General features: G+C 36.7%; 1 protein-coding gene across 14 annotated transcripts in view; it reads left to right on the forward strand.

The window, feature by feature from the left end:
- The window catches only part of LOC111057893 (protein grainyhead), a 222,536-nt gene that overhangs the window by 112,798 nt on the left and 85,832 nt on the right, over window positions 1–23,906 (forward strand). For 2 of the 14 annotated variants that reach the window (XM_039420408.1, XM_039420410.1), the window contains exon 2: window positions 23,500–23,808. The exons of the other annotated variants lie outside the window; for them this stretch is intronic. In XM_039420408.1, coding sequence (XP_039276342.1) covers window positions 23,558–23,808 — 251 coding nt within the window. In that variant the 5' untranslated portion in view covers window positions 23,500–23,557. The remainder of the gene's footprint in view (window positions 1–23,499; window positions 23,809–23,906) is intronic. 14 annotated transcript variants of the gene reach the window in all.

A 23,906-nucleotide genomic window follows, 5' to 3' on the forward strand; every position in this document is an offset into this window, starting at 1 on the left:
TTATAATTTACCGGCAAACCTTTATAATCAAACTGATAGTTTTTGATCAATTCGAAAATTAATCTATGTCGTATAAAAACTTAAACAGTCCATTGTGATATTTCCAAATTTTCATTAAAACCATTTATGGACTAAGTCAAACACATCTGCTTCTTTAATATCCAAAATTAAAATTTTATATAAACCATCAACTGAGTTTAATAGTTAAAAAAAACATTGATTTTGTAAATCAAAAATAGAAATACCTTTAAATTAAAGGACTTATGAAAAAAAATTTTAAAACTTTGAATTCTTTCTTAATTAACTTACCTACACCAAGAAATATTTCTTACTGATGAAACTTGGGGTCAATTTTAGGTGTATGTTTAATAATTCAAATTGTTTCAGGTATCTTTCTATCAATACACTAGATTCAAGTCAATCAAAAGACAGACGAAATTCATTACTTAAAAATGAATCAAATATTATTGCATAAGATTTTATCATTATGCTATCTTTTCTCTAAGATTTCAGTTAATCTAAATTTGCAGAAAGTCGTTGTAATATGAAATCAAGTGATGCTTTTTAGTGAATCATCTTGAGTTATCTTATGATTTTCCTCCTACTCTCCACCTTTAGTAGTATATAACTACTAAAAGTATAAAAAACATGTAACTTTTGTTTGAATTATTCTGTGAAAACAATAAAATTCGAATGATTCAGCTATACAGTATTTCAATTAAGTGATTCCATTTATCATTAGTTTGGAAAAATAATGAGGCATTATTTCTCTATTGTGAATTTTTTTTGTATGCCAGAAAAATTAGATACAATCAGTAGGCTACTATAATACTTTTATCGTTGCAACTTCCTTAAGATTAAAATTACTCGTATTTTTATAATTCATAGAATTGTGTATAAGAATATTATCTTAGGTATGAGTCGAACATTGGCGATAGAATAAAATCATTTAAATTTTTCATATAAATCTGAATCATATTACTCCTTCACTATAACAAGTGTATCAAATATGTACCATTTAATTGACAATTGAATGTTAAAGTTAAGTTCTTTCCTATTTGAATCACTTACACTATTTTCAGTCCGAATTAGTGCAAATAAAGCAATGGAAAAATGTAATCATTATCTATGAAAAATAAATCAATTGGTTCGAATAGTGAGTGCAGGAGTAATTAAAGTTTACAAATTTTATTATTAATGCTGAGATTTGTCGTTTTGCGAGTAGTGTAGTTTTGTCGCTGGCGTTGTCGCACATAGTGATAGAGCACAGAGCACAGGGGGTCGAGGAAGGTGATCAGAATGAGTGGCAAGACAATGAGTTCTGTCTCGCGATGAGGGGGCTGTATGACAGAGGAGAGGGCATCTGAATATTTTAGCGGTGTCCGTGCGGACCCTGGGCAGAGACAGAGAGAGATACGGGCTCAATTCGTGTGATGGACAGAGAGCGAAATAAGGGCTAAGACTATGGGAACGGCTAGTCGGGGTTATCTTGTGCGTGCGTGCGTATGGATGAATGGGGCGAGCAGATTCACTGTTCGTTAGGGGAGGCATTGCAATGCATTCTGTCGCTGACCCCGGGCCATTCCCATGGCCAACGCGACCCTCGACTCTCGCATTCGGCTAGGGGCTAATCTAATGCAAAGTCCTATAGCTGTAAGCTAGTGTGAACAAGTTAGGACAAGATGTGATTGAATGAATTGAAAATATAAGATTTTAGTAGTGGAGACGAGACTTCTAGGAAAAAATATGTGGTAATTTCCAATGAAATAAAAAATTACACTAATGATCACAGAATCAGTATGATGTTTCCCATTTGAATGTTCGAGAGAATTCCTGTAGAAATAGAGTTTTCCTTAAGTGTGGAAATATTTGAAACACGTATGATGACAGAGAATAAACTACAGGTGTATGATGCTGTAAAAATACGTATGATAAATAAACTGTTGGAGTATAAATATGGAAGAATAATAATGGAATTTGCCACCATGTAATGGGAGTTGATTCATTAGTAGCCTAGATTATTTTCTTACAATAATTACTTTGAAGAAATAACCATAGAAAATTGAATTATAGTACAGGGTTGCTAGAAGTGATGTTGAATTAAGTGAAAGATGATCACTAGTTCAAGATAATTTCAAGTGAAATTATTTGTGAATAGTATCGAAATATAGAAGTCTAGTAGTAAATTGTGATAAATTCTAACGAGAAAAATTTGTTCTATTGAGAAAAGGGTCATTCTCAAAGTGAAAATTATTTTCCAGATGTATCTTTTCAGCTTTAGTTATTGTGATGAGCAATGTTTTCATAGTTCTCAGTAAACTATTCTTATTATTCGATGATCACTGTGAAATTATTTGCTAAGAGAAGATGGTAACTTTGATGTCAAAGAAGGCAAACCTTACTATTGGGCAGCGAAAATCTCAAATCTGGTCCTAATCTCTGGAAAGTAAAGGAATGAGCGTGGAATTGCAATTGTTTTGATGAACTTACTGAAGTCATATGATTGAGATATAGGTTATTATAATTCCCATTTTCATTTGTTTCACTGAAAGAAATATGTCAACTCCTCGGATAATACTGAATTGATTATATAATATTTGTGTGCAATTCAAAAATACCCTTATCCTTGTATATTATGTTGTGGCTAGTTGATTAGATTACAAGCATAGAGAAGGATTGCATTACGCACTCAAGAAGAGACGAAGAATTTTAGAAGGATTTTGGATGTGATTTGATATATGGTTGGTCCACACCTTCGACAGATGAAACTGACACCTCTCGAATTGAGTCTCCTTCACTGTGTTATTTGTATCTCTTTCCTTACAAGTATCCGTCTATACATAATATATAGCTAGAAATATTCGGATTACTAGCCAGAAATTTCACAACACAACAATGCAGCTATTGATTTCACGAAAATATTTTTCGGTCGAATTGTGTAATACAAGAAACTTTCACGCGATTGATAGCCAGCGGTGATATTTTGACATGAAATTCGGTACGTGTGTCAAGCTTAGCGATTCACTAACATAACACAACAGTATTAGTTCTCTAATAAACAAATTATCTAATTTAAAGTCACTCTTCTCATCGAGATAAGATAGATAGACTATTTAAACGTTCATCATATCAAAAATATTTGTTGCAATAGAACAAAATATTCTTATAAGTTTGTGATGATTCTGTGTTCTGTATTCTCAGCAGTATTTCTCCTAGCCTTATAATCAATAAAACATCTTTTTACGTGCCATTTCCGATTTGCTGTCTAGTTCAATCTCTTTTCGAGGTTTCATAAAATCTATAAAAATCCCATGTACTCATATTAGTGCTCAGTAGAAAATATCTCCAAGTGAACTGAAATCATATTCAACTCTTGATTCAACCAAAAGTAAATTTACTTGAATTAACCTATTAGTCACATGTAAGAAATAGTGGGATAGTAAATTTCAAGATTTCGCAAAACATGTCTAGTTCAAAAACATGGAAAATGTCTATGCGTGAAATAGAATATTTATTGATGGCATTTCAAAATTTAAACAATCATAATTAACCTATTATTAGTCATATGTAAGAAATATTGGGATAGTGGATTTCAAGATTTTGTAAAACATGTCTAGTTCATAAACATGGAAAATGTCTGTGCGTGTAATAGAGTATTTATTGATGGCATTTCAACATTTAAACAATCATATTTAAGCAAAATATTATACTCAAGCTATTGGTGAAGAAGCAGTGTTATGTTCCTCAATTTCTGATGATAGATTATTTAAAGATCCCCTATTTTCCTAGATTGCCTGACAAAGAAAAACTGACAATAGCTATGTGAGCATTGGACGTGCGCGTGCGGGAGAGTGATTGTTGGCGTAGCTGTGCCACAGGTGGAGATCGGGCCCCCCTCTTCTTCTAGTCCCCCGCGAGAAATCCCCCCACATACTCGGTTTCCCCCATCGGACGTGGTGTCATGAGAACAGAAGTGGGGTGACACGAGTGACTGACAGGCTTTGGACCAAGAAGGAGGGAAAGTAGAGGTGGAGCCGTAAGTTTGGACACAAACGTCGTCCTCGTATCGTTATCAGAATGAAAGAAAAGCTGCGCACTATTTTCTGTGAATGCCCGCCTCCAGCCTTACAGTCAACCAATCCACAAGTCGGCTTCTTTTTCTTTTTCCACCTTTATTTCTCGTGCACTCTGTCTCTGTCATCAAACACTGCTAGACGTCTCAAGTCTTCGCGACGCTCACTCAAAGTCCAAAGTCGCCAACTGCGTACTCAATAAGCTCTGACCTGGAGTAATTGGCCTGTTCTCTATTCCTCAGTTTCGTTCGAATTTTCTCTCGTACACCCATACAATTGTCCTCATGGATGATGAATTTTGATCAAGCTACAGGGAGCTATAGAGGATATGATTATGAAATGCAAAGGGAATCTGATTATTGTTAATGAAGTTCATGTTGGACATGAGTTTCAAAAAACTAACAACTTTGCATTACATGAATGCTCTTATAATAATTTTTCATAACCTATTTTTATAAACAGTAGGAATTATTACCGTGAAATTAAGATTTGACATTGGAAATCATTTTCCAAAACATGATGAAGAGAGTTTAGATTTGCTGCCATAAGAAGCCGTGAGTTTGAAACACTCTTCAGTGCACAGCAGTCAAAAAATAAAACATAAGAGTCAGTTTGTATCAACACTCGGGCAGAAGTCGTAAATAAGAATTTACACGGCAGTCAGGACGCAAGTTGCGTGGGTGAGAAAGAGAGAGACATTAAATGAGAGAGAGAATGTGTCATGTTTTTCGTAGGGCCAGAATTGTACCGTGTGTGTAAGTGTCCTGTCTAGGCGGTCCGTGTCCGAATCCATATACTTCTCCACTTCCCATACAGATGGACCGCTGTGAATGCTATCTATAGATAGAAGCAGATAATAATGCCTAGATGCAATCCATCTATACACAGATATACAATTCTTTAGTCCCGCTTTCGGCGAGTTTTAATGGGCTACCGATGGTTTATAGTGCACGAATTTAGCTACACTGGCGTATTCAACGCTGTGGGTCCCTGTCAAATCGGACAATGCTCTGTGGCCGATAGGTTACTTTTACCAAACTGCAAATCAGAAATAATTGCACAATTAATTTTGAGCTTTAGGTGTCTGCCTCCATAACAGCACACGCCTAACAAACTATTATTGTATTTTCCATTATACAAATTTGAAGCTGTGGGAATAATGGGCGATGGAGGGCGAGTAATGTGCATTGGCCCAATGTGCTGTGCTCTCTTAATGAATGCGGCGATAAAATTCACGCTCCAAACTCTAGATGCTATCATGAAATTTGTTTCTAGATGCTCGTTTTTATTGGTCGAGAACTAGGGAGAATTGTTTTCGGCGGCTGATGTGCGTGTTGAATTGGTTGGAAAACGAACAGCATTTCATTGAGAATGGAACAAAAAAAATGTATTCCAATGTTTCGTGTTGTTGCACAATTGAATATTTGAGTTGATCTGTTTCAATGAACAATTTCAAAATAATCGATCATTTGAATAGAAAGCATAAAAAACTGTTCAAACAAAAGCAATCATGTTTTGTTGAATAATCAACATAATTATTATCATTCAACAATTTGGATATGAAATTCTAAATCTATGAAGTGTGTGGAATTGCTCAGATAGAAATAGCAGGATAGCAGGTGTTAGAAGTCAAGTGCGAAGAAGAGAATCTTTGGAATAATAACGGAATGATTTCCCTCAACGGTTCTCAATAGGGTACATCTTCACACAAATAAAATAAAAAGGAAAAATACTGAAGGAAATCACAAAGCAAAATGTGAGCTATTCTTCCTTTGTGTGTTTGAAAACAAAAGAGGCCATTGACAGAGCAAATTGCGATGTTGCACTGGCGATATTGCATTAATGCAATTTTCTACGGAAAGAGTGAGATAGCTTGTAATAACGCTGGTGGTGTACTGACTGCATGGTCTCCTCTGACCACAGCGTGTTGCATCTTCGGTAAATGATTTTCTCGAAAGCAAAGGTCGATGATTGGTGTTTTCCGAATTGAATGGATGCATGCATATATCGAATGGATGCATCTTCGAATGCACCGTTGTTTGTTTTGTAGTGGAGTGAAGGTGAATGCAGTTCATTGCAGCGAACATGCACTAAGAAAGATAATAACAAATTACCATTGAAGATGCCAACCCGCTGTGATGTGGTTATGCTGTGGGTTGGTGCGGTTTTGGTCGATCGCTATTGCACTGATTGCTGTTCGATTCTGCCAATATGTTCCCCAGCATTCCCTGATCCGTCACTGATGAATTACAGTCTTGTTCCACTTTGCTCGATATAGTAACCGATTGTACAAATGCATTCGCTAATAATGTAGGATTGCGTAAAACACTTATGGAATGTTAATGATGAGATTATACAATGCACAGCTACCACTGTTACAATCTAGCATTGATTTGTTTCGTGTTTCACTTTCTATCGATTGTTGAATTGATTACAGTTCCCTCTGTGAATTGTAAATCTAGGATTAGGAGATAAGAAGTTGAATATTTGAAGATTCAATTCACTATTCTTCAATATCAAATTCAAGACCAAATTTCATGTGGGACTATAACAACTTCTACATAACGAATTAAAATAATTCTCAATGAATCAATACGAGAACTACAATATAGCAGGTGATAGTGAGGTTGGTTTGTGAATGTACATGGCAGATAGATAGATGTGATATTTCAAATGAACGTGATAGAACTCAGATAATTGAAAGAAACATTTAATTGGCTGTGTGACATGCATCACTGATTCTGTATGATTATCACAAGTATTGTTTCATGAGATGTTTATTGTCATTTTACCTAGGAGAAGTGAAAATGATGATGAAAACAAAGAAGTATACATGTTGACGAAAACAAAGAAGAAGTAGAGCCGTGAAATGGAGTATAAAATAGAATCACTTTTTCATGACGACGTGGCGGAGTTTCAACAGCAATGTCCACTTCAACCACTCAGCCACGTTGTGAACAATACAAAGTGATGATGGTAATGGAAAAAATTATACATCCAAGGTGAATAAACCAATCAACTAGAAATCGATGTATTCAAAATGTATTAGGCAAGAAAAGAAGAAGAAATGAAAATGCCTATATGAACGAACAATCATGGAGACATGAATTTTGGGTATTTTTCATTCTGGCGCTAACTGGACTAAGAACACAAGAATCAACACAGTCCAGTTTTGTTTCAGTTTCTTCTCCAGCTACAGGCCAGTCCAAGTTGCTGGTGCCCTTTTATTTCTCCATTCTGACAAGCAGAGTGTGGGACGGCAGCGGCTACGATTTTCAGCCAACAAAGAGAATATAAATTTGCCGGGCCAAATCCGAAAACAGAACAATCGCAGGAGGTGGACATTTTTGGTAGAGGTCAGGTGACTCAATTGTTATCGAAAAAACCGGGTGAATCGAATAAATAGAAAAGAGGTGTATCAGAATACTGATACAAGACATGGAAGATTACGAGCTCATCAGACTTTGATATCACTGTAATATCGTTGTACTATCGTTTGATTTCAGATTGATCTATTTGATTGTCACGAGATTTCCTTAAATCTTATCGAACTCTTGTAAGAAACATAATATCTTCCATCACTCCATACTGAAGTATTTTCAATCGAAGAAAACCTGTAGAATCATTAATGTTACAAAAATTCAAGTTTTTTACCTTCTCCGTGCATCCTCGTATTGTTTCATTTTTGAATGAGTCAATAATTGAACGCGATATATTATTTGAAAAATGAATCAAGTTACAAATTAGATGTAAGTGGTTTCAACTTTATTAAAACAGTTCATTGCATTTTTTCCATTACTCAGATCATAATTCAATTCACTTTTTGTGTAGTCGAGAAGTTGATATTGTGGTTATTATTCATATTAAATGAAAAAGACTAAGAAATTGTATTAAGCTTTTTTTGGTTTATCAGAGATTGACAATGGTGTAATAACCGAAACCGGTCTTTCTAAGTATCAATAAATCGGTGGTTTTTTGATAATTTCTTAGTCTTTTTCATTTAATAATTCAATTCCAATTTGAATGATGTATTCTTAAAATCCTGTTCATTCTATTGGTTTTCAAATATAGGACTGGAAGTCCAAGTGACCCACGTTCTCTGTAATCTGTATTAGGTCTCTGTGAAGGATATTCATCTTAGTTGGTAAGCTTGGAATGAATAGCTTCAGGGTTTCTACATGTCTGATGCGTTCGATAAATGTATGCGGCTTGGACTATGGAGAGGTGCCTAATGAGTAAGCATTTTCGGGGGTCTAATTAAGAGGCAGTGGAGCAGCATCACCAGCGGTGGTCGATCCGTCGATTCCCAAGGCTCAGTCAGCATCTTTGTTCGGGGTGTTGATAGGATGCTCACAGTGTCCACATCTCGGCTTGGACAATGGATGCTGCGGCAACCCTTCCTTCTCCACAGTCATCTCAGTTCTGCTCCTTCTTTTGTTGTCTACCTGTCCACCCCCCTCTCACTCATCTCCCTTCTCTTTTCGCTTCGATAGTCTTCTGCAGGCTCCTCTTTTCTTGCTCTCTTTCAGGCCACCCTTTCAGTCTATTTTTAATTGTTTTATCAACATTGTTAGTTCGTTCATAGTCCAACAGTTCCAATTATGTAGTCTACCCTCGTACAGTCTACCCAGGTATCGCTTTCTTCCTGTGTGACTGACTGCAGAAGGAACATCCTTATCTTGCATCCGATTCATGGTCAATTTCATGGTGTCAGAACTTGAAATCTGGTTGTCGATTCTTCCCAGTTCATTGTGCCCTTCAATATTACTCGTTTGTTATGGATGTGATAGATCTGAATAGTGGTAAATTGAGCGTCAGATAGCCTACTTTTTGAATTCAAGATTCATCATTCCAATTTTCCAACTATAAAATGACTTTAAAATTCGTTGAACTTGGAGAAAATTTGGCAAAGTTTAACGTTCAATAGGAAAAATTGATAAGTGATAACAAAATTTGCTGAGATTCAAAATATTCAGAACCAAATAACTTTCTCTCCCAGAAAAAATTGAAAAGCTCAATATTCTGAGCATAGCTCAGAGCTCAGCATAGTCTGATATGCTTTAAGTTTTGTGAAAGTCGGAATATTCCCAGATTTTACTCTTTCAGTTTCATTCTATTCAGTGAGGACGCAACGGAGTGTTGCTTCCGGTTGAAGGGTTCCTGTCAAACGTTGTAATTCGGACAAAGGCGCAATCCTCCTGAATGTGTCAGTCGTGTCAAAGAAGATACCTTCTAATACCTAGTATTATAGTATTTTCAATAAAGGTATTCACATTACAATGCCAACCTTTCCTGCAGGTGCAGGAACTAGGAACTACCAATATATTTTGAAGAGTTCAATGACACTTTACAATAGATTTTTACCTCAACTTCTGCTAACTATTGTGGTTCATGAATAGTTGGAAATAGCTTGGGTTTAGTAATTTTAGTCAGTTAATTGTATTTTACAAGTAGTTGTTAATGGGGCCTTGCCCACAAATTCCCACGGATTGTTAGTTATTCTGGTCTGGATTGTTACCTTAATATTCTGAATATAATTATGTTCACGTTCAATTTCTAACTCTCGGAAAACATGTGTGAGTCTGTCTATCTAGTAGCATTTCGAATTGGCTATAAATAGTTGGAAGTGTCAGAGTATCTTTTATCAGTAGCCTGATAGTGATACATTCAGTAGCATTTCGAATTGGCTAAGAATAGCTGGAAGTGTCAGAGTCTCTTTTATCATAATGTAATCTGAATGATGGCATTTATTCCATCAGTATTATTGTCTCCAGGTTCAAGCACTTCAAAAGTTTGCTACCTACTTTACAGCGGTTGGCTATTTCGAATCAAATTAGGAGAATTTTCACCATATTGGAAGAATTTTTTTGTACGTTTTCATGATTTATTTCAAGCATGAGTATTTTTGAGTAAAAGTTATAAATTCCACGTCGCAGTGAAGAGGATTGAGAAGATGATTGGCTAGCTGTCCTGAAAGAACGCGGAATAATAATTACAGCCTAATTATACACAAAAACATTTCAGCCTGTCTATGACTAACGTGTTATTACTGTCAAAGTACGTATAGTAGCAACAGCTCAACTTTCTCCAAACAAATTTTCCAAACGTAGAAACTATTGTTAGCAGTCTGGTTGCAAAACGATGTCTGCAATTAATATGTTGAAACGTTGTCTATTTATCGGAACGAAGGAGAAATTCCAGCGACCAAGAATCTTCAATTGTACCGATGTGTTGAATGTTATGAGAACATCAAGAAGGATGAAATTTCTTGAATTATTCATTGTGTCAAAAGATAAGCAAACTCATTTAGACAAGAATTATGTTTTTCTGCTGGAATTGGAGCTCTACCAGAAGGTATCCCAGAAGGAGAAAAAACTATTCAAACGTTACATTATGAATTTGATCGTTTTTTGAATTTAAGCAGAAAAATTTACTCTTGGATGAGTGCTATCCCTCTCAGAAAAACTATTGAATCATTATTGTTAACGTTTCCACATGGAGAAATTAATCGAATGATTTTTATTTGCTAAGTATGCTCTTGTTACATTCAATAGACAGTTTCCTTTTCTATGTGAGCGTAAAAAGTGATTCTTCATCATTCCAGTCGTTCAAATTCAAATAATTTATAAGCAGTTGAATGTATTCTCTAAAATCAACTCGTTACATCTCGCTATGTATTTGAAAGTAATTTTATAATAATTGATTGCAAGTTGGTATAGTAAACGTTTGAGCCGTGAAGTTTCCTCTGCGAGAATACATAATTGCATATGAACAATCGGATTTATTTCCTACATTTCAACTTGAAAATGACCTAAGTTAGGGTCGAAACTAGTTGTTCAACTATTTTAAAGTTTTAAATATACTGTAAAGGGTACTTCAAGATTTTTATATTGTTTTTATTAATTTTTTATTAATAATAATTATCATGCAATTATTGCATATCTATGATTTTCAAAACAAGTGTTCATCCAATCATAGTAATTAAGCTATCAGTATATTTGCTCAATTTCCATGTGAATTAAGCATTCACCTGCTACTTGTTACAAGATGCGTATCAGGAATTTCGCAACAAGACTCACAACACCCACTCAACGCGAAATAGAGCAATTTGTCGGCGGGCGCATCCATCAAAGAGAAGCGCCACTATTAGTGTGAAGAGGCGCCACTATTTACGAGCGTGGCGCGCGCTCAAGCGTTCCAAAACGGAAGTGGAGCCGGAAGTGTCGGAATGAGAGCGCAAAGTGAGCGACAGTATACACCTGTTGACTCCCACTCAGTCTCTCTGTAGACTCATAGTCCACCGACGGACGACCTTCCCGCCCCGCCCGCCGCACCGGTGATTAATAACATTTTAATTATCGCGGTGCGACCGGTAATGCAGAGTGTCTACACCATTAAACCGGTTGGACTGACAATCGAAATATATCCGATATACCGGTTTCCTCCCTGGCAACCTTTTTCAATACAACTGTCATTCATCTCGCCGTCTGTCACCACCCCCACCCCGACCTCCTACTCATTCATTCATTCATCGTTGCTCTTCTCATTGCGATTGTGATTCAACTCCAGATAATGACAGGCCATCATTATAATGCCACTGCAAAACTCATTCATATTGCGCAATGCAAAATTATCAGCATTAATCCTCATTGGAATTATATCGGGAAACTTCTCTTTTTGGATCTCTGTCAATCTAATAAAATCACTGAAATAATTGGAAAATTACTCAAATCAATTCATTAAGTGTTGCAAAAGAGATTTTAGCTCCAGGTAAATGATTCTTGTATCTCCTGAAAATGTTTCTTCGGCTTCTGAGTTGAGAGAAGGAAAATAAACATTCCTTCGTTACTCGTTCAGCAAGAATTTAACTGATATATTGTAGGCTGCTCCATATTATTAAAATTATACTGTTATCGATGTGTGCGTCCAGCACGCATTAGTGAACTCTTTGTTATTCATCATTTACCATATAGCATCTTGTAAACTATCTATGTAACATTTTGCTAAACTTTCGTTTAGGCTGGTATAAGTAATCCTCTCTAAGCTAGCAAATCATAAATAAGCGCCTGGAACTTTGTTCGATTAAGAAATGCTGTAGCCTATTTCAAGAAGCCTACCACGAACCATGTTTCCCATTTGCTGTGCGCGTAATAGGAAGATGTGTGTTGCCTCCTACGAGCCTTCTGCGATCTGGGAGCGGACGACGTATTTTATGCGATCTCTATCGATTGTTGACCGTCGATAGTACAATCTACAGGTATACAGCCTACGTTATGCAAATGGCTTATGCTCATTTCCACAGCCGAGGTTATTGCATTTAATTGATCTTTCTCCCCGCACATATTTATGCGCCCCGTTATTTATGCTCTCTCCCCTTCAGACTCTCCCCATTCACCTTATAATAACGGAACTCGAGTTGAAAATTTATGTGAAAACGCAAAGTTTTCCATCCTGTAATGAGGTACATCCTCCTATTTCATTTGCTAACTTTATAATATGGCTTCTATGCTTATTTGTTTCGAGTCATTTCAATAATCTTGAAACAAATTGTATAACTGGGTCGTTTGCAACCAGTTGTTAATTCGCTAGTAAATCTAGTGGAGCTTCAGTTGACCTTCCACAATCCATTACCTGCTCTTACATTTGCTGAGAGGGATTTTCCTTTGCAACACCATGTTTGGAATATATTTGGAGTATACCAGTAATATCTCAGTAACAATCAGAACTATAATTGCAGTGTATGAAGTGACTCATAACTTAGGACGAATGATCTTTTTCTACATCTATCTACAAGGAAAGTCTTTCAGTTTTCCCATTCACTATACAAATTTTTCCGCTATTTGCAACGGATTGGATTATTCCAATTACTCATTTCCGGTTCCATAATGTTTTATTTCCTTCACTAAAGGCGATTGCTATTGACATGATATCTTATCCAGTTCAAGCTATTCTCATTTCTGTTATTATTCAGTTGAGTGTTATTTTTCAAGTACAGTATATTCTACTAAGCAACTATATCCTAGGACTACGATTCACATAGCATAGATTCCTGTGTTGTGAATACCACTTATAAATGTCCCATTCTATTATTCTATTATCATCTGACTCTCATCATTCGTGAAACACCCTTCCCCCTTCTGGATGAGCAGAGCAAACAAAAAACAGATTGGTAGAGAAAGAGAAATGGCTTGCTAAACGTGTACGATCATTCATTTCGGCATGTAGAAGCCAAACTCATTGGGGCGTGGAATCGAATTTATTTGGAACTATTTAATCAACTTCAGATTGAATTATTCCGAGCGCACAGTCACGTTGTTGGAGAATAATGGTTGGTGGGAGAGAGAGGGGAGGTTAATGTTTGCTTTTCATTATCAGGGTTGAAAGGGTACTGATATTTGCACAAGACCTGGTTCCTGAGAACGGAGCGCGGGATGAGAAGATTGAGTGAAGAAAAAATTTGAGACTGGAGACGTTGGAAGACGATGACAAATGAGCTTGGGCTAGGCTACGAAGTCCCGCAGCAGATAACGTATTAATTCGCCATCCATCCACGTCCGTTCGACAGCAGCGAAACCAAAAGACGCTCATAAATATTCAGTCGGCGTTCATGACAATCACCGTCTTCTACTCTGATATCTCTTCATCCTCGGGGACCCCAAACTAACATCATATCTGCCCCCTCCCCCTGCCCTCCCACATACTCCAATCGTGAAAGTCGAAACAATTAGGCCCCCAAAACCCCCTGAATGCACGTTAATTTTGAGCCTGCGGCTCTTGAAGCCCGGGATCTGATTACAATTTATTACCGAGCTCAATCAATGTTAAACGCTATTATATCCATAACGTAATACACGACTCGGCCCTGCGGACCTCAAAACTTACAATACCTCACTCTTTACAGTCTCCACTGGAAATCTGTAGACTTTTTGTTATTTTGAACAGATTTATATGTAAATAAATGCGAGATTTATCGGCATAGACATTGTGTATGCATGGCCTGTCCGTTGTTCGGAGCTGTAATTTCGCTAATGCGCTCCGCTCTGCTGTGGTTGTCGTCCGAATAAGGCAACAATGATTAAGATACCCGGCGACTAATGGCTTCACTCAAATTGAGCTGACGGAAATCGCTGAAAATGAACGCAGTTGACTATTCTATACTTCACGGTCATTGAGGCTTAATCAACTGTTTGACAAATTTGAATCGGTAATATGAGCACGCAGGATTTTTCAAATACTTGGTACATAGTGAACCTAATACGCAAATGTAATACCTAAAATACGTAAAAATGAACCCAGCCCAAAGTAACTGAATTGTCCTAGTTCAATTCTATAATCATGGGCATGTTTTAGACACCTATTAGCCAGCTGTTAATTATTTTTCCTACAGTTACGTTGAAAAGTGGCCATTGCTGCACTGATTACAGAACGCAAAGAATCACTTTTCCGCTCTAGTGCGGGAAAAATTTTTCTGCACTCCAGATTTGCAACATGGCAACGCAAAATACTTAGTAGGTTATATGGAGCAACAGTGCAGCAAAATCAAAATGAAGTTGGTAACAGTGACTGCTGTGGCTGCTATAGTGAGCAGAGGTGCAACGAAGCACAACGCGCTAATTATTATTCATTATATATTATAACCAAGGACAACGAGGACTTTAGGATTTTACGATTAAGGTTTTTATCAATAATAAAATTACACAGAAAAACATTTGATGCATTTCAGGCAATTTTACCCATAATTACCCACTTTTCATATTCAATGGTAACTGTAGGAAAAACTTAATGTGAAATACGTGCGCAAAGTTCCTCTGCTGCACTCAACAAACCATTCCGCCCTCGCCTACGGCTCGGGCGTTAACGTTTCTTTCGGTGCAGCAAACTCTCACTTTGCGCACTAGTTGCACAAATAACTATTACGGTCATTGAGGCTTAATCTACTGTTTGACAAATTTGAATCGGTAATATGAGCACGCAGGATTTTTCAAATACTTGGTACATAGTGAACCTAATACGCAAATGTAATACCTAAAATACGTAAAAATGAACCCAGCCCAAAGTAACTGAATTGTCTTAATTAAATTCTATAATCATGGGCATGTTTTAGACACCTATTAGCCAGTTGTTAATTATTTTCTCAACCTGGGCCCTTCATAATTGATAGTTTTCGTCTTTTGGATGATTACTTTTCAAGTTTGAAAGAATGCATAACATTTTTTCACAGTAGCACAGTGACAAAATTGAGAAATTCACTTTTATTTTATTACAGATCAGAAAGTGGTTTAGATTTTTGATGTATTTAATAAGAATATGTGTTAAAAAATTTCTCTAATAAGTGAATATTCTCTATTTTAAAAATAACTGAGTGTTTATTATTATTATTTTGGTATTTTGAAAATCTAAATTCAAAAGAATGGTTTGTATGAATATTTTTGGACTGAAAATTTTATGGAAATCTAGAAGACATAACCTCATTTTGGACTTTTAATGCTACCTAAAATTGGGAGAGAAATAGTACAAGGTATTCTTAGTTTTTCTCTCCCGATCTGTGCTCCATTGTAAAAAGGATAAATAAAATAAAATAAAGATTAATACTGCGATTTTTTACATATTTTCAATACATGATTTTCACGTCAGATTTATTTGAATGTATGGGAAATTTCAAATACAGTATCTATAAAAATATCACTATAGCAAGTAGAATGAGTCTAGTGCATGACAATCATTTATGGCCCTAATCTTTTCTCTACAAGCTGGACTGGAGAGACATCGCCTACCAATAGCATGCGAAAGACTCCTCAGTATACATGGGCGATAATGTTAGCATGCATAGAATCCAGTTTTAATTGGAAAGTCGGGTTGAACAGAACAAATTAAACTATGTAAATTTCCACGGCCAAGCTGTTATCGCCTGACATAATTAAAAAGTTGAAGATCTGGGTATGCAAATGGGGGTATATATGTTGTTGTTAGTCTCTATGATAAATATTAGGTGTCCTCACTTCTGAATTAACTCTCATGTAAACAAGAAATCAAATTATTTTGACCTACTCTTCGGTAATGGATCCCTTATGTACCAAGTTTCATTTGAATAAAACAGAAGATTGTTTGTTCACTGATCACTTTGAGTTCCAATTATCCAATGGATGATGAAATTTGGTAACTGTTATTGATACTGCCTGTATAAAAGATTTCATGTTTATTGAAAAAGGATCTTCCACTTTTTATCCAGTAGGTTACAATGTGCTCAATTTTTCAAATTGAGTACAATTTGAGTTCAATTTGTACAATTTTTCAAATTGAGTACCAATTTTTCAAATTGAGTACCAATTTTTCAAATTGGTTGGAAATATCAACAATTAGAAAGTGATTTGGTTGAGCAAGTTTCAATTTTGTTCAATCATTTCAAAAATGTATTTGTTTTATCCCTCACTCTATGGAGGTGGTTTGTTATATCAATTCAGAAGCACTACACTTCATAAACACTAGTTATGAAGTATTTATGTTATGAAAAGAAATGACACAATAAATTAATGACTTTATGCAATACTTGACCCTCATTACAATTTATGAATTCAAAGTAAACAATTATCCAGAACAATACTATTCCGCCTTTACTATCACAATTGAACAATACTGTACAATCAAGCCAGCTTAAAATCTGGGCTAGTTTGGAAGTGAGCATTTGTAGCACTTGTAGCGGTGCCTAGCTTGCATTTGCAAGTTGCTTGGTAACACAGTAGTCAGGCTTATCTCTGAGGCTGATCAGAGCCGTCAATTCAGTTCTCCTCTCTTTTTTAGACCGAATTTTAATTTGCATATTGCAAGGTGGTGTTACCTGAACCATCAGATTTTTATCGCCTCCATCGGCTTCTTTCAATTCCGATTTTTTGCCCAAGCGAGAAGATTGATGAACGCAGATAGCAATAGGTACAAGGCGATAGGGTTACCACCCTTTTATTACCGTCTAGTTCAAACGAAACAGTTTCTCTCTCTCTCGACTTCTGTTTGCTACGCTTCAGTCTACACAATGAATTTTATTAGACACGGTATTTTTCATGCAATAACTGCACTACGCTAGTGTCATCTGTCATTTCGGGGTTTAATATTAATAACAGCGCTTAGCATATTCTCCCCAACCCTGTGTCTTGGTTTTGTTGTCCAAAGTAAAGCTAACGACATTCCACTGTCACCAGATTCACAATGACTGCTCACAGATAACATTACCGCAAACTAATTACTGCTTATACACACCCACCATCATACCAAAAAACTATGTGATCAAAGATTGTCCTGAAAATTATCTCATATCAGAATGGAAATTACCTGATCCAAACCAAATTTTAAATGGAGAGTTTCCCTTGTATTTATACATGTCTATTCCAATGCTGGGTGTTCATCATCATCATTGTATGTCAAGTTGACCGTCGGTTAGCTGACATAAGATTGTTGCCTCACTCCAATTGGGGGAAGGGAAACGAACGAAATTTACTGATATTATTTTGAAGGTTCCTCACGTATCGACATTTTTGTCAACAGCATACTCGCTTATTTAGAGATTCAATCTATCTGGGAGCAAGTTGTGATTTTGAGCTCAGATTGGTACTGAAATGTCCGGTGGCTAACAACTGAAATTATAATAGTACCTTCTTTTGGAGGCGATCTTAATAACTTGATGCCTTTTTCGAAGTATGCTACACAGTCTATTAACAATTTCATCGAGCTCTCTCAGATTAGCATTGATCCCAATCAGGGAGGCTGTGGGCAGGTTGCCTTGCCCGGATTGTAATGTCATGTCTTCTGGCTGTAACTATTGCATGTACTGCTGTTGTAGTTGAATGAAAGTTCCGTTAGAGGGCACGACGTACTATCGATAACCATTCAAAACTTTGGAATGTATCCGGCATCAGGATTGCTTGTTAGCAATTATTCTGTACGTACTGTACTCCCTTTAGGCTGTTGTGGCTTATACGGTATCACTCTCTCCTTCTAGTCTTGGTCGAGTCGTTTCGGTTTTGCGTATAATAAAAATGAAATAAAGAAGCGACTTGCGTAATCTGATAATTGCTGGCCAGTGGTGTACCAGCAAGAGTAAGCGCATACTGTCAGAAACGGATGTAGAGGCAATTGCGGTTCAAGATAACCATTTACGTGCACAATTAATTGTACAAGACCTCAATTACCGATAGGACGGCGACGGGAAGCGGCATCGCTCCCTATTTGCTGTTTCTGTAGCCAGCTGCAGCAGTAGAAACGTCCGCTGCTCAACCCGGGATGGTATCGCGACACTACTTCAATAACAATGATTCCGTTCTCTGGCCTCTGATTGGTGGATTTGCGCGCCATCCGCCATCGTCGACTAAAACAATACGCGATCACCAGCTGACTGCCAATGAGACACGTGAAAAAATTCAACCGCAGAACTTCTTATTCCTGCGAGGAACAACACGAACACGCAAAAAATCATGGCTATGTGGAAACACATGGTTTGCCTCTGCTCTGACCTTATAGGGCTACGCTGCATCGGAATGCACCGCTCCAAGCCTTGAACGGATTTCCCCTTTGCAGTCGATATTTTCCAATTATCGATTTTTGAAAACAAAATCGAGAGAGGAATCCCACCAGAAGAGAATCCAATTCACGCACGTGAATCACTCAATCTTCAAACAATCTTATCAGCTCCTTTAATTAGCTTCCATTTACCAAATTATAATATTGATCCAATTTTTATTCCCCAAATATACCTTCCAGGCTATACACGAAGAAAGTAGCTTAGAAAGAGTTATGTGCTCCATTGACTACAGTGCCTTGCAGCCACTGGTTCTCGTTAAGTTGGTGATGTACAATATAGACCACTTTATTATAGTTAAAACTGTACATCACGTGATATATAATAGTAATTAATAAGAGAGTGGATCTGGTGAGGATATATCGCGTTGAGTGGTCTGATTTGTGGTGGTTGTTTTTGTGGAGAGTGCGTGAGTGCGCGCGCATCCGAATAACTCTTGTTACCTGACCGTAGTTAATGTTTGGGCCTTGAGAAGTGAAGTATAAAAATAACTACTTCTTCGGACGAGACATGATACAGTGGGCAGTGGGCCTCGTCTATTGGGACGATGTTTCGGCTAGACGCTGGACCATTATCGTCGGACCCGTGGCACAACGGTACATTTTTGTGTTTAGATAAATTTCTTTTGTAGCCAGCTGCGGTCTAGTGTGTAGTGTGTCCCCTATTGAATTTACGTTCACTGACTAGACAAGATAAGCTGCGTTGGTTGTCGGTGTACATTGATTAATTAGAATTCCACTTGAACATTGATTTATTGAACCGATCTAATTGTCGAGATTCAGTGAAACAAAGCAGTACCGTGTACATTGGTTCAATATTTATTACACAGATAAGGAACGTATTCTTATTTGAACAATTTTAAGAATTCAGGTAATTTTGAAGAATGTGGGTATTTATCTAGATTTTCAAGCTGAGTTTCTCCGGACTCATAGCTTTCACCTCACTCGAGCTTGAAGCTCCCGTCTTCTCTTTTTTCATATTTTCCTATTGTTATTTCCAGATTAAACGAAGGAACCTTTTCATTTTTTATATTTTTGTCTCACTTCGAATTTTCCCCATTAATATTTTTGAAATGATTTGCTCAAGTATTATTAACTCAACTCTCGTTACAAGTATTTATTCTACACAATCCAAATCATTCTGTTGAAAGTTCAATTTTTTGATATTTTTCTCTCCAGTTCTTGATAATCTACGTTTGTATACCAAGGTCTTCTGTAGTTGTACAATCCAACAATTTTCTATTGTTCTCGCAGAAAATTTTAGAACTGTAATAAACAATGTATAGTTGAAAGCAATTGAATGCTTGATTTGAATTGGAATGTTTTATTAATATTTTTTTGAATAGCATTGTTCGAGTAATAGATCTGTCATAACCTGACTTACAATGAATAGATTCCTGGGATTCTTGAACCGATGCGAAACCCTACTTTGTTCTGAATTATTGCAGTACTGAATATCGTTACAAAATACATCCATGATGTATGTATATAATGAGCGGATTTTATATTCATTCCTTTTTCTTTCGTTTCCAATATTATAATTTTTTCCAGTACTCTGTATCGTTATTCTTTTATTATATTCCAAAAATTATTATTATTCTATTTGTAATATCTCCGAAAAAGGTACTCCATAATCTAATACATACTCTGAAATGCATCTCCATAATCACGATGGTGAAAAGATGGCAGGTGTAGCAGGATGATGATACGCTGCCGCACATCTATTATACTCATGCGAATTTTGAAATCTTGTAAATTAAATGTCAGCTGATTGTCAGGAGCTGTTGATGATTAAGCCAGCAGCTTTCATGGTCATGTATAATTACTGCGGGTTTCCTCTCTTTACTGAAAAAAAATTCCAATTAGAACGTGAAGTAATAGACTGGAGTTATGTTGTGTCAGATCGAAGATTCTCCAATTATCTTTTAATTTTATGGTTCTTGGAGAGAAAATTTTGCAGAAGGCATCTCATCTCGTTTTTCACGCAGGAATGGTGGAGATACATTGGAATCGTGATGTTGATTTTGGAGTTTTGTGATTTCTATGAAATTCTCCACTTTCGAAGCTTATGTTTCTACCATCATTGTGTGAAAAATACTAAGATTTTAGAAAGTAATTGGTTAAAGAATCAACTGAATCTTGGAATAGCTTAGGAAAGCCTGAAAAAACCATTCACAAAACACTGTTAGGAATGGAAGATAAAAGCCAGAGAACTATTATTCTGTTTTGGGTCTTTCGATAAGTCTCCGAGATAAGATCCTTCATCCTTGAAGTTTGGACTCTCTATCAATTACTGGACTACAGGTGCTTAATTAGCCATGATTAATGCTCAAGACAATTCGAGTGGAAGCTCTCGTGAGGCAGAAAAAACTTGATACAATCTCATGGAACCCTTTAACTCGCCCGTAGACTCCACCAGCTGACTATGTCTTCCTATTCTGTTATGAGTAGAAACTGATTTTCATTTAAAAGCAGTTGTTTTTGTCCATCAGAATCACCCTAGTCTATAGAACAGCGAATTGTTAAACAAAACCTTTCTTGGAGGTTATCCCTTTTTCTTTACTTACTTCTATACCCTTTCACGGAGGCTATCCCTTCCACTTTACTTGAGTTTTTCTTAAAGATCGATATTGATTTTTCCATTAATAGATTTTGGAATCCGTTAATGCGTCATCTCATTGGGTACAGGATAGAATTTGTAGGTTCCCCTCTCTTAAAATTGAAGAAGATGATTTGAAATGGTGAATAATTAAATTTGAATTATTAAGATGAAATATTTGATCATGCTTGTTCATGCATTCAGTCCTACAAGCAGAATAACCGTTCAGGAAGCTCCTTCTTCTCTACAGGAATCAGACCTTTGTAATTCATTGCTAATTGATTCTCGTTGTTGTGCTTTTTAACAAGAGAAATAAATTGTTTACTGAGTTTATTAAATTAAGTAAATTTTTTGACAAGTTAATTGGTTTGTCCCATGTCGGATCTATCCGATTATCCCGCATTCAAATTGAACAATATTTAAAATTATTGTGTATTGATTACTCAATATTATGTTCTTCATTTTTATTTGAAAGGCCTCCAGAACTGTATATTTTCCTGCCAGGAATAAACTTCGAATGTTTCTTGTACATCATATGATTTAAACATATTAATTCAATTCCATGATATCATAATTTCTCCGATTAGCAAACCTTCCCTATGTTACGATCCTGAGAGTGTAAATTATTGGAATTGCTGTTTCATATTGTCCAGTGACTTCAAAATTGGAATCCCACGTTCACATTTATGATTCTGTCACGACTTGGTCGTTTCCAAGTTTGTATCCTGTGAGAAAGTAGGAACTTGACCGTTTTCATAACTGTCAATATCACATCAGCAAGTGTAGAGAAATAAAAGCTGTTAGCTAGGAATGATATTCTTCGGTAAATCCTTTCTTCAACTCTACTAGTCATGTAGAGTATATTATATTGGATACCAACAAATCATTACTCAAAATGAAATCGGATATAAATAATGAAAAACAGACGTAGATTTTTAAACATTATTGAATGAATATACATTCATGAATTACATACACCATTCAATCAAAAATACTTCCAGATATTGTGCACTCTACATTCCCACTGTAAATATTGGAATTCAGCGATTCTGTCCTATAACATTTTCTGTTCTCATTTGATTAGTTTTAAGATGTAATGATTGTAGAGAGTTGTTGATTCTCTATAACCCTGTCAACTTGTTTAAGCCTGATATTTTAAGAACAATAACTAATGTCATCCTCCATGAATGAAGGTGACAGATTATAAACATTCGATTTGATTTTGTGTAAAAAATGAGTTTGGAAGTGACTATTTTGACTCTTTTTATTATTTCTTTAAAATTCTGGATGCATTACTTATTTCAAGTAGTGACAACTTTCAAGAAATTATAATTATTATTCATATTTAAAGCATTCCTGTACCACTGGCTCAGTAGTTAAGTGATTACACAGACCAAGTTTGGTTACTCTGGGCAGGAAATTCGATCACTATAGCATGACATGAAAAAGCATGTTTTCCAGAAATTTTCTTCTCAATGTAAAAATTCTTGGAAAATATTGGTGTTTCTGTCTATTGCACAATGTATATTGAGTACACTCTTGGCATGTTGGGAATCACAGGGAATCACACAAGAGGCTGAAATCTCAAAATTCCTTTCGGGAACTTCAATAACTGTTCATGGGTTTTCTTCACTTGAAAATTTCAGTGAATGGGGTAGTCTAGTCTAGTTTTAGTCTATTGAATCTTCTTTACTTTTGGCTGTTTCTCAAATCAGTCAGTTACTCTTCCAATTTAATTCTTTCAGATTATATTTCCAATCAAATTTTTACACCAATCCAACCAATCAATTGAGTCTCTGTCCTTTGCCGGGCTGCTCAGTTAAATTTTCAATGAGTTGTTCATTCGGAACCAAGAGGAGTTCACTTGTGAATCATTACAAACTTTCTTGAAAACTCAAGTCAAATGATTTCAAATGATCCCAACTTGACTATTCCTTTCAATTTTCACTCTTTACTATCGTCTCATTTTGTTCATCCTCTCTGATTACAATTCTTGGAAAATAAGTTTTAATCTTAATTTATATGACCCTGGAAAACTGGATTAGATTGATTAAATGACTTTCCAATTAGAGTCGAAGATCCTCTAGTTGTTTTGAAGTCTTTTGTTGTTGTTGTGTACAACATTGCACATTTCATTCTGTTAGTGAGTCGCTGTTCTCTGTGAAGTATGTTAATTAGTTGTGTAAATATGTGGCACTGGAGTGCGTGTGCGTGTTTGGGTGCACCGTGATGGTTGGCAATGGTGTTTGTTTGTGTGGACAGGAGGCGGCGTGAGTCGACAGGAGGCGGTCAGGGTGAGGAGGAGGCGGAGGGGCGGCTGATGGAGGGGAGTGAGGGGGGCCAGGGGGCCGTGACCGAAGATGCGGGGGGCGGAGGGGGCGGTTGGCGTGCCTACTACGAGCACCCCCTCACGGCTGCCACCTCCGCGATGCTCAACATCGGCTCGTCTGGCGCCCCCGACGAGATGGCTGCCCCGGCTGCGCCGCCCCCACTCGTCTACGAGTACTACAAGCTGCCGCAACTCACGGCCACCGACCGTGATAAGCAGGCTGCTCTAGCCGACATCTGGCCGTAAGTCCCTCCAATTCCAATCATCAAGAGAACCGAATGCATGTATCGCTACTACCCTTAACGCTTTTCGCTCACTTTTCTGCCTCAGCTTTGCTCAC

This window comes from Nilaparvata lugens, chromosome 2, assembly GCF_014356525.2.
Source record: "Nilaparvata lugens isolate BPH chromosome 2, ASM1435652v1, whole genome shotgun sequence".
In the NCBI taxonomy this organism is placed as follows: Eukaryota; Metazoa; Arthropoda; class Insecta; order Hemiptera; family Delphacidae; genus Nilaparvata; species Nilaparvata lugens.